This window comes from Corvus hawaiiensis, chromosome 3 (genome assembly GCF_020740725.1).
Source record: "Corvus hawaiiensis isolate bCorHaw1 chromosome 3, bCorHaw1.pri.cur, whole genome shotgun sequence".
Lineage (NCBI taxonomy): Eukaryota > Metazoa > Chordata > Aves > Passeriformes > Corvidae > Corvus > Corvus hawaiiensis.
The window spans coordinates 96,591,821-96,605,832 of NC_063215.1; the positions used below are offsets into that span (position 1 = coordinate 96,591,821).

A 14,012-nucleotide genomic window follows, 5' to 3' on the forward strand; every position below is an offset into this window, starting at 1 on the left:
AGGGCTTCTGTGCTGGGAAAGACCACATCTTTTAAAAGCAGCAGAGATAAGCAGTCTTAGCAGCAGTTTGGGCTAGTTTGTGCTGTTAAGGAATAGGTCTGCATGAGAAAATTTCATTATATAAAGCATGCTTTCAGGTGGGTGATGTTGAGTTCACACCACAATAGATGGGGCCATGTCGCTCATAAGGTCGTGTCAGACCAGCTGAGGACAGCTATCCACAGTTGATGGGCTTCCAGAGGGCCAGGGCTGGCTGGGCTGCTTGCTAGAGTTAACAAATGCACTTTAAAGACCACAACCCTTCTCCCAAGAAAGTGAAGTCTGTGTCCAATTATTTGCTAATCTAAAGATGTCAGAAAATGCGTTTTAATCCTTCATGTTCTCATAGTGCACGTGTGGCTTTAGCAGAGGCAACCTTATGTTTGTGGAAGAGCAGACACTTCTTGCAGTACTTCCAAGTGGCTTGTCCTTCAGGGGTTTCTGTTAAAGTCTGGGCCTCTTCTAACCTAAGTCTTCCTGGGGGGTTTTCCTGTTACTGAAATGGAATGTATTCTTTGTCCACAGACCTTGACAAGCTAGACAATGAAAAGAGAGAGCTGATTCAGAACGACATTGCTGCTCTTCATCACTTTTACTCAAAGCACTTGGAGTACCCTGACAATGCTGCCCTTGTAGTTCTCTTTGCACAAGTAAGTTGGCTAGAACACAGCCTGCTTAGGTGGATGGTGCTGTAGGAGTTTAGCCTTTCTGAAAGGGGGAGAATGTTAATGGCAATGGAAAGGGTAGCTCTTTGCTTATCTTGGGGACAACTGAGTATACTTGAAGGAGAAGATCTGCTCGTTGAGCAGTAGTGGCTGGATCTGCCCCATTTCTTTCCTGAGGGGAGAGGCTCTTGTATGCAGACTTTCCATTATGTGCTTCTCAAACACTGAATTAAAGGGGAAACAGCCTTTAGTAAACCCTGTCAAAGTTAAGCTTCTTGTGGGCCAAATATAGTGTGGCTGTTGTTGAACTAACATGGAAAGCTGCTGGCCTGAGACCCTGCAGAGGTAAATCCTTCGTTCAGGCTTCAAACTTGTGGAAATCCTTGCTGGTCAGGTCATCATTGTGTTTGACCTTCACAGGGAGTAAACTTCAGAGAAGTAGAAAGAGCAGCAGAAAGCGCAGCCTAAAACTTTTATCTGGTGTGTGGCTTTTAAATGTAGTCAGGTGGTTTGGCCATCTGGAGAGATGAAGGAAAGACAGGATGTCTTGTTAGATAACTTCTGATATGTCACTTCTTTTTTCTCACCTACTTTTCATATGCATCTGAATTGAACGTATTGTAGTGGATGGAATAATACACCAGTGGAATACTGAAAGATCCATTTTCTTCTTTTTCCTCTTTTGCTTCTATATAAGCTAGTTTTGTACTTAAGTTTCTGAGTAAAATAATATCTTGAGATGGGGGCAAATGTTGACTGCTGCGATGAAAGCTGAGATGGAAATAGCCTGTTTGGTAGAGCTGGGCATCTACCAGCAAGAAGGCACAGTTACTATTTCCTTGATACAGAGGTACTCTTATTCTGTAGGGGAGTGATTCTTTAGGATGTTTAGCATCTGCTTATCATCCCTTGTGTTGTTTCTAATTACACATTTCCTTTCAATGACGAGGGATTTTTTCTCTTTTGAAGACTTTACAATTTATATTTGTCAGAGGGATACTTTGAAGATGTCAATACAACCAGCTTATTGCGGTACTTTGAATATTTGTGTTAGAATGTAGCCAGAATTCCCCAAAGATTACATTATTTTGGCTATAATGACTTTTGTTTCATGTCCTGTCCAAGAGCAGCTCCACCAGATTGTGGTACTTTAACTGGCTTCTGTGAACTGCTGACTCCCAGATCTCATATTCCATCCAGTCTTCTCTATGGATGTCTGATGTCATCTGTAGGTGTTACCTTAAGCTCATCCTGATCATCAGGTATCAGATCATCTTGTCATCAGTGTCTCTGCCACTGTGGACATTAGAATTTTTTGAACTAAAATCTCCAGAAGTCACCTGGATGGTCCTCAGAAGTGTTTTACGGGATGCAACCTTATGAGGTGTTCTTCTAGAAGAAAGGGAGGTATGCTTGTACTTGACATGTACAAACATGTTTCCTAATAATTAGTTAACTGGACCTAAAACCAGTAGTATGAATATGCTGCTGCTCCTTTGTTTTCCTGCAATACTTACTCTGGCCCCATGTGGTCTGTTTTGCTCCTCCATTCCCCATTGTTTCTCCCTGTGGTTTAGGGCAGTCATTTGGGACTTGCATACTTTGACTCCTTCCTCATTACTTTTAGTGGACTTTGCCTGATGCTCTTCCTTACACAGCTAAAGTGTAAGTGATCCTTTTGAGTGGAATAGAGTTCTTTTGCCCAAAGTCCTTGCCTTTCACTGCTCTCTTCTCTGGCTGTTGGCATCATTCTACTTTCTTTTGTCCCCATGGAGTATAGGTCTTGAGGCTGGAGCTTTCCTTCCACAGTGTTACCTTGTCATACTCTTCGAACAATTTCTCTCGTCTCAAGTTCCAGCATCTCACCTTTTCCTTGAAGACCTTGCATTTCATGCCTCCCTTTGCACATTCTCATTTCCACCACTGGGAACAACCTTGAGCTCCAGTTTTATTGCTGTTGTCTCTTCACTCCCTACACTTGGCCTTCTTTTAGTCATGCATTCATCTGGTGAAACCAGTGATATCTCATCCCTTCTAATCTCTCCTCCTGTATCATTCCTAATATGATACTTTCATGAAGTGTGTTGTCTCTGGCTTAGTGGAGGGGAGTTGGTGATAAGGTACTACATATTTTTAAATATTTCCCTGTGATTCAGAACCATCAAGCTGTTTTTTGTCAGCCTTGTAGCCTTATGTTTTTACTTGCTGTTGATATTATCTTCCCCTTCTCTTGTTTTTGCATTCAGCAATTACATGTTGGTTTTGGTTCAGGTATGCTCTTACACTGGCCAGTGCAGTAGCATGCCCATCTTGAGAGACTGGGAACCTTTGGGTGCTGTATTGCTAAAAATAACAGAATAAATATCAAGCAAAGATAGCAGAGATACTGAGGAGTGAATAAGGACACTTCCCTTAATTGTGAACTCACTCTAAAAGGTTCATACCTGAGGAGTGCCTTTGGGTATTTGTGTGTTTCTAAAAGCCAGTCCAGGCTGCATTCCAGCTTGTGGGACATATCACTTTGCTTGGTGAGCAGCCTGGTCTACTGGAAGATGTCCCTGCCTCTGGGGACTGGAGAAAAACCAAGCGATTGGAACTTGATCTTTACGGTCCCTTTCCAGAACAAATACTGCACTGTCCTTGATTGACTGTTCCTGTGCCCTTTCTAGCTTTAGCTGGACTTGGCCATGTTGTTTTAGTGAGTAGTTTTAGAGCTTTACTGGTGCTTTATTCATGTTTGTAGGGAGATAATGGTGAATGTAGAGAGGTTCTCTTTGTGTCGGTATGTGTGTGACTTGAAGTGGAAGTGGAATAAAGTACTTGACTGAGGTGCATTTTGGCCACTTAAAGTCATATAAACCACATGAAAAAAGCTGAAACTTCTGTAAGATTCCTTTGACTTGGATGAGAACAAAAGTGAGAAAGTTTTAAAACCTGCTTGAATCTATTCTATAAGAGAGTTTTGTGAACAAGTTCTTTTGATCCCGTGTCTGTTTAAATTAGGAATACACTTCCTCTCATACTCTGTCCTTTTTCTGTCCCCTCCTATTCTATGTCTTTACGAGGTTCAAGTCTTTCTCAGTGCTTTTGTTGTTTTCATGTGTGCTTTAGCTGTAGCTGATATGTGCAGTCTTTGATGACAGGTGCTGTTGTGGCAGGTCTCTGTGACATATGCTCCATCAAAGCTCTGTACTGCCCCAGCCTGGCTGAGTTTGCTGCCCTTCATTCCCACATTGCTCCTTGCATGTGTAGTTCTGCTTTGGCCCTTTCCTTGTCGTGGCCCAATGAAGTCTCTTTGCCTCATGTTGGGGTGAGGTTTTGTGTGCTCTTTCTCTTGGCTGGCCCACTAGATGTGTCCTGAGCAGGTGCAAGTGTTGAACTGTCAGTTCTTTGGTGTCCTGTGCATTCCTTTGGAGAGGCATTCTATCCTCACTTCACTTGTTGAGATGTCGTGGAGCTCCCTGTGAGTCTTGGGGAGGTGGATGGAAAATTTTAAGCAAATATCTGCAATTGTGTTTGATGTATGAGAATGTGACATGAGTACATGTGGAGTACTCAGCTGACCAGCAGCTGATCCAGCACCTTTCTCTTTTTTCTTAGGTTAACTGTAATGGCTTCACAATTGAAGATGAAGAACTCTCTCATTTGGGATCAGCCATATTCCCTGAGTAGGTTGATTTTAATATTTTAAAAGTAAAACTAACTTATTTAAAAACAAACAGAGGAAGTAGATATCTACCAAAAGAAATCAGTTTATCTTGTTTTAAATATCTTTAATTGGCTAATAAAATGTGACCAATTATTTGCAGTAAAATCCAGTAATTTTGGTAAAATTGCTCATGTAATTTGTTTTGAAACTTAGATTGTGAACTGTATTCAGGTTGGTAGAAACACTTAACTTGGGTAGCAGGTTCTGGGCAGGGACATCAAGTAATGATCAAAGCCAAGTGAAAAGGATTGCAGGTGACTAGCTCTGTTCACAACCTTCTGGTTTGGGTGGGTATAATCCTTCACCTGGTGCTCTCTGAACAATATCCCTTCTACCTTTGTTCCTTGGCAAATAGTAAATCCCTTTCATAACTTCTTTGAGCCTCCTTGCTATGACAATGGAAAAAAAAATGTGCAAGCTTCTTAGCTTTACAAATAAACTGCAGATGTTACGTGTTAGCTGCAGTTCGGGAGTGGGGGACCACAGCTTTCTTTAGGGCCAAGAAACATTTCTTGCATTTTTAAATCTTCCCTTCCCACTTAATATTGTAGCAGAGGAGGGTATTTTCTGTCCCTGATCTTTGCACAGCCTGTATGAAGGTATTAGCACTGAGGCTTAGTTTGACTTCCTGGTGAGGCTCGGATTACTCGAAGCTTATCTGTGTCAAGGTAACCTGAAACTCACAGATGCCTGCTTAAAGCGGGATGTGATTTTGCCAAGTGCTGCAGACAAGCAGTAGTAGCTAGTCCTCGCTTCACAGATTCTTCTTCAGGCAGGTTTGTCTGCAGTTCATATCCCTGATCTACAGGTTGGAAATTAATGCCTTGAAATGCCCAGGATCAGAGTCATTGTGGGAAGAGGAGAGTATTAAACCAAGCTGTTTTGGAAAAATGTCCAACACCATCCTTTGTAAATGCTCAGGATACAAGAGTCAGACCTTTCCTACTTAACAGATATGCCTGTGAGCTAAAAATACTGAAGAGACAGTTGTTATTTTGCTAGATTGGAAGAGAAAGAAATAAAATTACAAGTTTTATCTCAGATAAGCAGTGAACTGCACTTTCTCCAAGCTTGGTATTAAGGGGGTTTACTTTTCTCTATCCATCCAGGTTTTTGTCCAAGTCATGTGCTTGTATAACAGAGATCTCCTCCCTCCCACTTCAAACATGGAGGCTGTTTACATTTGAATAGAATCCAGCTAAAATTTTAACACCCATCTTAAGTTGCAATGCAGCAAAGGCTTTTGTTTTCATGTGTTTGCTTGTTTCCTTTTGGGTTAAACATGTTTTTCGTTCTTTCTCCTCTGAGGAAAATAGTCTGTCTATCATGTTGATAGTAAAGCTATATGAACATGCCTGTCAGCTGTCCTGTAGCACTGTAAGAAAGGGAAAATAATAACTTACCTAGTAATGCAATAATAGGATTTAAAAATTGTAATGATTCATTAGCACAGCCATTCTCCATATCATTAGAATAAACAACAGCACAACAGATTTTCCCAAGGTTACCTTCATGTTAAGCCTCAGAATAAAAACAGCTTACTGACTGAATCTTTCAGACTTATTTATTTTGTGAAGTGGTGCTTAACTTTTTGTCTGTTGCTTGTGGTGGTGTTTGGGGAAAACATTTACTTTTTTACTTTTACAGTGTTGCATTGATGAACCATAGCTGTTGCCCAAATGTGATTGTGACTTACAAGGGAACCTTGGCTGAAGTCAGAGCTGTTAGAGAGATTGAGCCTGGAGAGGAGGTAAATGCACAGTGTTTGAATGTGCTTTGTACTTGTGCAACCTGACAGGATTCATTCTGCTTCTCAGGGTTCATTTCTATTAGATGGCAACTTAATAATAGGAAGGAAGGATCTCATGTTTCTCAAAGAAATGCAAGATGGTGCTTTGGAAAAGTTAGGGTGGCTCTGGAGGACTGAAGGGATTTTTGGAGACAGTACCCTATTTTGTGCTAAAACATGGGAAGGGCACCTGCAGCAGTCACTGTGTATCTGCCAGCCTCTCTCTCAGTTTGCCCATCTGTAAAATGAGGCTGAGTTTACTGATGTTTGGCTGGTGCTTTGAAATTCCAAGATCAAAGCAAATTATTACTGCTATAATAGTTCCCAGTATAATAGTAATGTGTTGAAATTGAAGCCAGAATAAACAAGGTAAATGGGTACAGATAAATCCTCTGACTTCTGTTTGGACAGAGCATCCACAAAACATGGGACTTGGTCATATCACCTCAGTGGCATCTGCTGGGAAGTCACAGAACAAATGTGTGTTTTTAGGTGGAGTGAAACTGAACACAGAAGGATAAAAATCTGTGAAATTGAGTAAGGCTCTGGGTTTACCTTGAAACTTTCTCAATCAAATAATGAATTTGGCTGGGAGTTTTAAACAGAAGAGCTGCACTTTACTTTAAAAAACCAAAAAAAGATGTTAAACAGAGTTGAGGAGGATGTTCAAATATCTGCAGGGAATGAAGATACTGAACATCCTCTCTGGGGATGGAGTTTGCACAGTTTCAATGGCTTATTTGTAAATAATAATTAAGTGGGTGAAGTTAATGCTGATAAGCTCAGATTTGATTTTTGATAACTTCTACTGTTTTCTGAGGTGTGTGATAGCAGCCTGCAAGAAAGGTAGAGAGGTTGTTTTTGTGGATTGTAGCTGTTCCCCGTTGTGAACAAAGTGAATTTAGTTGCTGTAGCCAAGGGTGAATGACTCAGGTGAGCAACTTCTTTTGATGCCGTTTGCCAGCGATGATTTGTCTGTGATGCTGGCAGTCACTGCAAATGCATTGTGGTAACAGACAAGGACTGATTCTGGCTTCACAGTTTTGCTGTGGAATCCCAGACATTTTCAGCATGTTAGGGGGAGGTGTATCATTAGAGGTAGAGAAGTGGACTCTTTACCTTGCTCAGCATCTTCTTCAGCTTGAATTCTGCCTTAGAAGCTGCATCAGCTCTCCAGGACCTCACGGATTTTGCTCATTTGCTTTTCTGACACTTCAGAATTTTCTAACTGTGAGCTGTGGCTGTGTGTGGTCGCTGTGCAGTCTCCCAGCCTGTGTCTCCATCTTCAGGCTCCGTGTAGCCATTGCAGGGCAGCACTGTAAAGTTTTTTTGCTGTAAATGTGGTTCCTGCATTCCACATGCTTTGAAAATATCGAAGAGAGGAGAGGAGTGTGAGGGAAAGTGTGAGATGACACACACTTAAGAAGAAGGAGCACTGTATGAAATTACATGTAATTTTGCTTTTAAAGAAAAGAGAAACTTTAAGTATAAAGACTGAGCAAAGCATTTCAAATAACCATAAATGAGGAAACGGAGCTAAAGCTGTTCCTTGGTCTGCAGAATGATCAACTGCACCGTGCATAGGACGTGTTTCTTGGGGGAGATCTCATTTTAAAAGCAGAGCATTAAAGCTAGTTGCAGGGGTTCTTTTCTGAAGACCATTGAAATAGAGGAAAACTTAAGAATAGTGTATATGAAGGGCCTTTAAAATGATCAAAAGCAGGTTTTCTTTGCTTTAAAATATTGCTGCTGAAGTAAATCTGATATTCATTCTCCTTGAACTGGAGCACTGGGCCTCTCTTCTTTTCAGAGATCTAAAGGTCTTGTCCTAAGTTTCTAAAGCTACTAGTGACTCGTGTTGCCCCAATTTTTGTAGGTTTTCAGAAAGAAAAATTTGAGATTCCAGCCTCCAAAAAACCAGGCCACTGTAATTTATCCTAGGCTGGATACCTGAAATCATTATTTTACTTCTGAAAAGTAGGCATCTCTTTGTAGTCTGACAGGAGCCTGAGATTTATGCTGTGATAGTTTCCTTATCCACACCTGAATCTTGCTCTCCTGGGTGCAAGCCAGGGTAATATTTGAGGGAAATTCCACAACAAATAGGAAAAGAACACTTCTCTGTCAGGCTGCATTCACAAGTGACAACTCCTGATGCTGCCAAGGGGCTTGGAATGTGAGGGAGCAGCCAGGTGATGTGGCTGCAGGAGTCCACAAGCTGCATGAATATGTAGTTGTCATACTACATATATCAGAACTAGTATAATAAATATGTTTAATGATGCTGCTTCTCACTAACTGCTATTTTTTTTTCACCATGTAGATTTTTAGCAGCTACATTGACCTGCTGTATCCCACAGAAGACAGAAATGACCGGTTAAGAGACTCCTATTTTTTTAGCTGTGATTGCAGGGAGTGCGTTACGAAAGAAAAGGTAGTGCAATTGGTGTGAAATATACTTCTGACTGTCAAGGCACCTACCTATGTCCTTAGATGCAATATTCTATCTGGGTTAATTACATTTTGGAAAGTAGGATAGTGGGATGGGGGGAGGTTTTGTTTTTCTGTCTTTCTGTCCAGAACGCTTTCTGATACTCATTCTTTCCACTGTAATTATGACACGTCAGGAAATTTCCTGGTAGAGGCCTATTTAAAGTTCAGCTGCAGAGCAAAGATGAAAACATTGTTAAAAGTAGATAATTATACTGTGTCTATGCTACCTGGCCAAAAGAATTAAGCTCAGAAATTTTTTTTTTTTTTTTTTTTTTTGTAATTTCATACTTTCTACCAACTCGCAGCAAGGAAATCTTGCTTGGGGCATTTCTGGGGTCCTGTTCTGGGATAGAGTACTGCTGCATTTCCTGGTTGGGACATTACAGTCAATTCTAGGTGACACTGTATGGCATCTCTGGATGTTTTGGAGACCCAGCAGAATCTGAGGAATGGCCTTTCCTACAATAGCATCAGATTGATCTGCTCAGGGACAGTGTGGTCCTGGGTCACAGTCCCTGGTGAGGTTCAGGCCAGGGTTATTTTTGTTCATTAGATATGAGCTGGTGCCCCTCAAAGGACAAAGGAAGATCCAGACAGTCTTCCTGAAAACAAGGTGTTAGATGTTTTAAAGAAAAGCACTTCTTGGAGGGAAAAGGTAGATACTGAGACAGCTGTGCCTGTGCAATCATTTGGCCCTCCTTCACTGAAGGTCCTACAAGAATTGAGCTCTGTGTAGCTTATCTGTCATTCCAGACAAGATCAGTGTGTCTGGCATAATCTAATCCTTAAGTTCCAGATCATTTTTCCTCCCATCTTCACCAGGCATCCTTTTAAGAGCTGCTTCCCAAAGTGACCAGGCAACCATCTCCTTCCCCTAAATGGTGTCATCTTTTGTAATTTTTTTTCCCAAATAGTACCCAATACTGTTGCTTGAGATCATTCTGCTGGTACCATATCAGTTTTTCCCCACAGTTACCTTGATAATTTTGCCATGGAATTTAATGAAGCCAGGATTTCACCTGTGATTTTCAACAATCTTCTGCTCTGGGATTCACCTGTCACTCATTTTCCTTCAGTTCTGGAAAGAGTCCCTGTAGCTCTCTCAGCTGGCAGATTAAATAATAAAAAAATAAAGAAATCTAGCAACAATGTGAAGCTTAAACAGCAAAAAATTGTCTCTAAATTGTAGCTGACTTCATGAAATAGTATGTTAGATAGATAAGAGTAAGTGGAGCTGTCCAGCAGAAATAACAAAATACATGGAAATGTGGTTTTGTCTGTAGATCTGAAGGATCCTTTTCTGTGTTTAAGTTCATGTAATTTTCCACAGAGACATCACTTGGTAGTTGACCTAAGGTATTTGAGCTGTTATAGCCCTAAAATTAAGGCTAAATTTGTTTTAAACCCTAATCTCTTTGAAACAGTGAAATTTCTTATGTAAAACTGCTTGCAACACACAACTGAAAAGCTATTCGATCTTTCAAAAGAAAGGGACTTCATGGAAGTAGAGAATAGCAGATGAACTGGAGGGCCAGGGGATCCTAGGATTTCTAGCCAAGGCTTTAGAGAAAAATTGCAGGTGCACATTCTACATTTGTTTTTTCATTCTTTGAAGAGCTTAAGTTCGCATCTGTGTCTTTTTATTAGAGTAATTTTGTATAGCAGGTGCACTTTTATTTGTAGGGCTTGGAACCTGCCTTTGTAAGGTCCATTGTGTTTCCTTCAGGATAAAGAGAAATTGGAAATCTGCAAGCTGAATGATCCTCCGTCAGCAGAGACAGTAAAGGACATGATCAAATATGCCCGGAACGTGATTGAGGAATTCAGGCGAGCCAAACACTACAAATATATCCTTTGTCTTACCCTGACTCCATTGGCGTGTGACCTAAAAATCTTGCCTGCTGGACTTCAGAAGTACTTGCAGGAGAAATACTATGACCAGTAGAAATTAAACTTATCTCTGTCCTCTTTGTGTCTGAAGGCATTACCAGATAGTTGTATAATGAGAGGCCATCGATTTATTGCATTCCTTGACTTCTTCCTACCCCCTAGTGAATTACTGGAGATCTGTGAACTCAGCCTGGACAAGATGGGTGCAGTGTTTGAAGACAGCAATGTTTATATGTTACATATGATGTACCAGGCCATGGGCGTCTGTCTCTACGTGCAGGACTGGGAAGGTGCACTGCGTTACGGGCAAAAAATTATCAGACCGTACAGGTAAATATGAGAGACTATTTTTTTTTTCCTTAGTGCTCTAATTCAGTAATCTGAACAATTAAGTCTGGGCAGAGATCACTTCTCTCAGTATATGTGGTACAGACATTCTACCCATGATACCACTACTCAAAAAGGAATATTTAGATGCTGGGACAGTGTTTGTTACTATCAGAATGTGGTCTGCAATATATAGCAGGACTGACTTTGAAATCATTGCTTTGGGTTCTCAAAACAATTTTGTGCCACCTTGGGTGCTGTGCTAATTCTGCTTAGCTGGTTTCCAAAATACTGTAATTTTTTACTAAAGAAGGGCTTCAAACTACATCTGCAGCCGGTATTTTGTACAAGGTAATGGAGGCAAAGCCTGTGTTGCTGTCAGCTTCCCGCAGTCTCCCAGTCCTCTCTCTCTGCAGCAGCACAGTGGGCACGGCGGCAGGAGCGCAGAGCCGTGTCCCGGGGCTGGGGCCGAGCAGCAGAGGGAGCTGGAGATGAGCTCAACTCCTGCGCTCAGAGCTGGGGGTGCCCCGTGTTGCTGATCCTGCTGCCCTAGAGCTGGAGGCATGGGAGAATGCCCAGGCTGAAGCCCTTCGTGGGGCAGGGCAGCACACAGCCGCTGCAGGAGATAAGAATACTGTTTCTGATAAAGTTCTCTGGTTTTGCAGTAGTGAGCCCATTCATTAGAGCCAGCCGGTTACACTGGCTGTGTCTGGTGCTGCCGTGAATCTCCCAAACAGATTCTCGTCTTGAGATGTGACTTTCTTGCCAGCTGGGGGGAGCGCAAGAAAAGCTCTCCCTTTGGAACAGATGCCAACATAAAGTCACAGATCACTTGGCAGAGAACAGTGATACAAAGAAGGAGCCAACATTCCCCCCCTGGGGGCTCAGTACTATTTATCTTCCCTGGGACTTGCCCAGCTCCTCTGGCTCTGAGCCTGGCATTCCAGGTCAGCTCTGCTGCAGCGGGCTCTGCCCGCTCAGTGTGTGCGAGCACAGACTGCCATGTGTGCCCTGCACACTGCAGAGGGCCCCTCGCTTTCCAGCCCACCAACTATTGTGGAACACACGGAGCGACTGCTGCGGGTGCAGGGTGGCTCCAAAAACTCATAACAATGCAGGCTCTCTCTGTAGCTGGCTAGATTAAAACTAGTGGCAGAAAGTCATTGCCATCTGACAGCTGTTCAGAGGCATATGGTAGTTTCAGTTCAATTCCCAGCTGACAGGCGTCCCCATCCCAGACACAATTGGCACTGGCTCTTGGCAGTCACGGCAGAGGGGATGAGCGCTGAATGGGCAGGGGCAACGAGAGGCAGCTTCTTGCCCCATGAGAGGGGGACAGGGGCTGGGAAAATGCAATGAAACTGCCAAGGCTGATAAAGCTGCATTTCTTTCTGTCTTGCAGTAAACATTATCCCTCCTACTCGCTGAATGTTGCCTCCATGTGGCTGAAATTAGGGAGACTGTACATGGCACTGAAGAACAGGACGGCTGGAGTTAAAGCCTTGCAGAGGGTATTTATTGCCTGATTTCTCCATTAATAACACCAGTTCAGGTTGTTGAAACACTGTGTGCTTCTCTGTCAGTGAGCCTGGCAGGGTAGGAAATGCACCATGAGTCAATATATTTGGTCACTGGATTTTTGGCCCAGATTTGGCTTTTCTAATGATGGAGTATAGGTCTGCTCATGGGTGCCTTTTCACAGTGGGCTCATACTGCAGCAGCTGGAACAAGAATTATGCTTAAACATTTGCTCTAAGTTCTTCACTGAGCTAGAGCTGCACTAGTGTAAATGAAGCAGAACCCTATCTTCTCCTCATTTGCTGGGTAAGGACAGGAAAAATGCTTGGCTCTTATAAAAGGCACATAGTGTTTCATTGAAGTCTGTGATTTCTATATCCAACTTAAGCTAGGCATGCTTTTGGTAGTTATTTGTTCTGGAACCAGTTGATTTTTACATAACTGAAGGGAATTCAATGCATCTGGTAATGCTGAAATTGGCAAATACAGCATTTTGGTTTTATGTTTTTCTTCACCCCTTTTTGTTAGTCTGTGCCTTATTCTTTAGGTTTTTATTCTTCTATTTTGTTATTAGTCTGTACTACGTTTCTTGACTATTTTCCTTTATTGATGTTGGACAGAAATTTATTTTAGTTTCTTAAGCATCAGTGACTACTGTAGCATATAATGACTCAGTGTGGAATGTCACAATGTATTTCTTCTTGCTTTTTAGATGCTGGCAAGGTTTTAGCCAGCAAATAACAGCGCCATCCAACCATGGTGAATGATGCTACAATCTATGCTCTAAAATGTAACTGTTACCTAGTTTGAAATTGGCATAGGTTTTCCTTCACTGTGGTGTTAAACCCTTGCGTAGAAATGGGAATTGTGCCAGTAGGAGCATGGGATGGGGGGTAGGGAACTGTGAGGTAGATTTGTTGGCATAGTTAGTTTCCTAACACAAACATTTCTTAATGACTCACTTCCAAAAGCTGTCTACAGGAACTGCCCAAAGTTATCCCAGCCTCTGATCATTGGGATTTAGTGGAAAAGCAAACCCATTGTTCCCTTTCATTTTGTGAGCAGCTCATCCAGAAGGTCCTCCTTTCTTTTTGTGGGCAGCAGGAGGATTGGAGTCATTTCTTGCTGCTGAGGTGGAACCAAAAGCCCTTATTGTACTGTCCTAACAAATACAAGAGCATAAAAGTTTCCCAAGGATGAAATAACTAAATGCTCAGAGGGCCAGGATACCGCAGTTCCTTGCTCTGTCTTAGCACTGTTGGTCTTTAAACATTCTCAGACTTACACTGAACTTTCCTCTCAGTTCTGTCTCATGCTGCCTTTTATCACATCTTTTCTCAAGAGGAAATCTTGCCTTTGCACACATTCTGCAGGGCAGGAAATGTGCCAGTCAGGGGGTTTGGCTGCCTGCAGTGTTCCCTCTCAGGCCTGGAGCAGGCTGCAGGTGAAACACCAGGGAGTCAGGCACAGCAGCATCTGTCCCAATCTGACGGGATCTCCCTTTTGCTTCCTTCCTGAAGAACTGGCAGTCCCTGGAAGGAGCAGAGGGTTTACAGACTCAAGTCTGAAATGCCTCAACATT

General features: G+C 42.3%; 1 protein-coding gene across 5 annotated transcripts in view; it reads left to right on the forward strand.

The window, feature by feature from the left end:
- SMYD2 (SET and MYND domain containing 2) overlaps window positions 1-14,012 on the forward strand; it is a 29,159-nt gene that overhangs the window by 13,542 nt on the left and 1,605 nt on the right. For 4 of the 5 annotated variants that reach the window (XM_048299757.1, XM_048299761.1, XM_048299760.1 and 1 more), the window contains 7 exons: window positions 565-689; window positions 4,305-4,372; window positions 6,061-6,163; window positions 8,526-8,636; window positions 10,422-10,542; window positions 10,741-10,915; window positions 12,315-12,423. In XM_048299757.1, the coding sequence (XP_048155714.1) occupies window positions 565-689; window positions 4,305-4,372; window positions 6,061-6,163; window positions 8,526-8,636; window positions 10,422-10,542; window positions 10,741-10,915; window positions 12,315-12,423 (812 nt within the window). The remainder of the gene's footprint in view (window positions 1-564; window positions 690-4,304; window positions 4,373-6,060; window positions 6,164-8,525; window positions 8,637-10,421; window positions 10,543-10,740; window positions 10,916-12,314; window positions 12,424-14,012) is intronic. The other variant, XM_048299759.1, reaches the window with a different exon arrangement.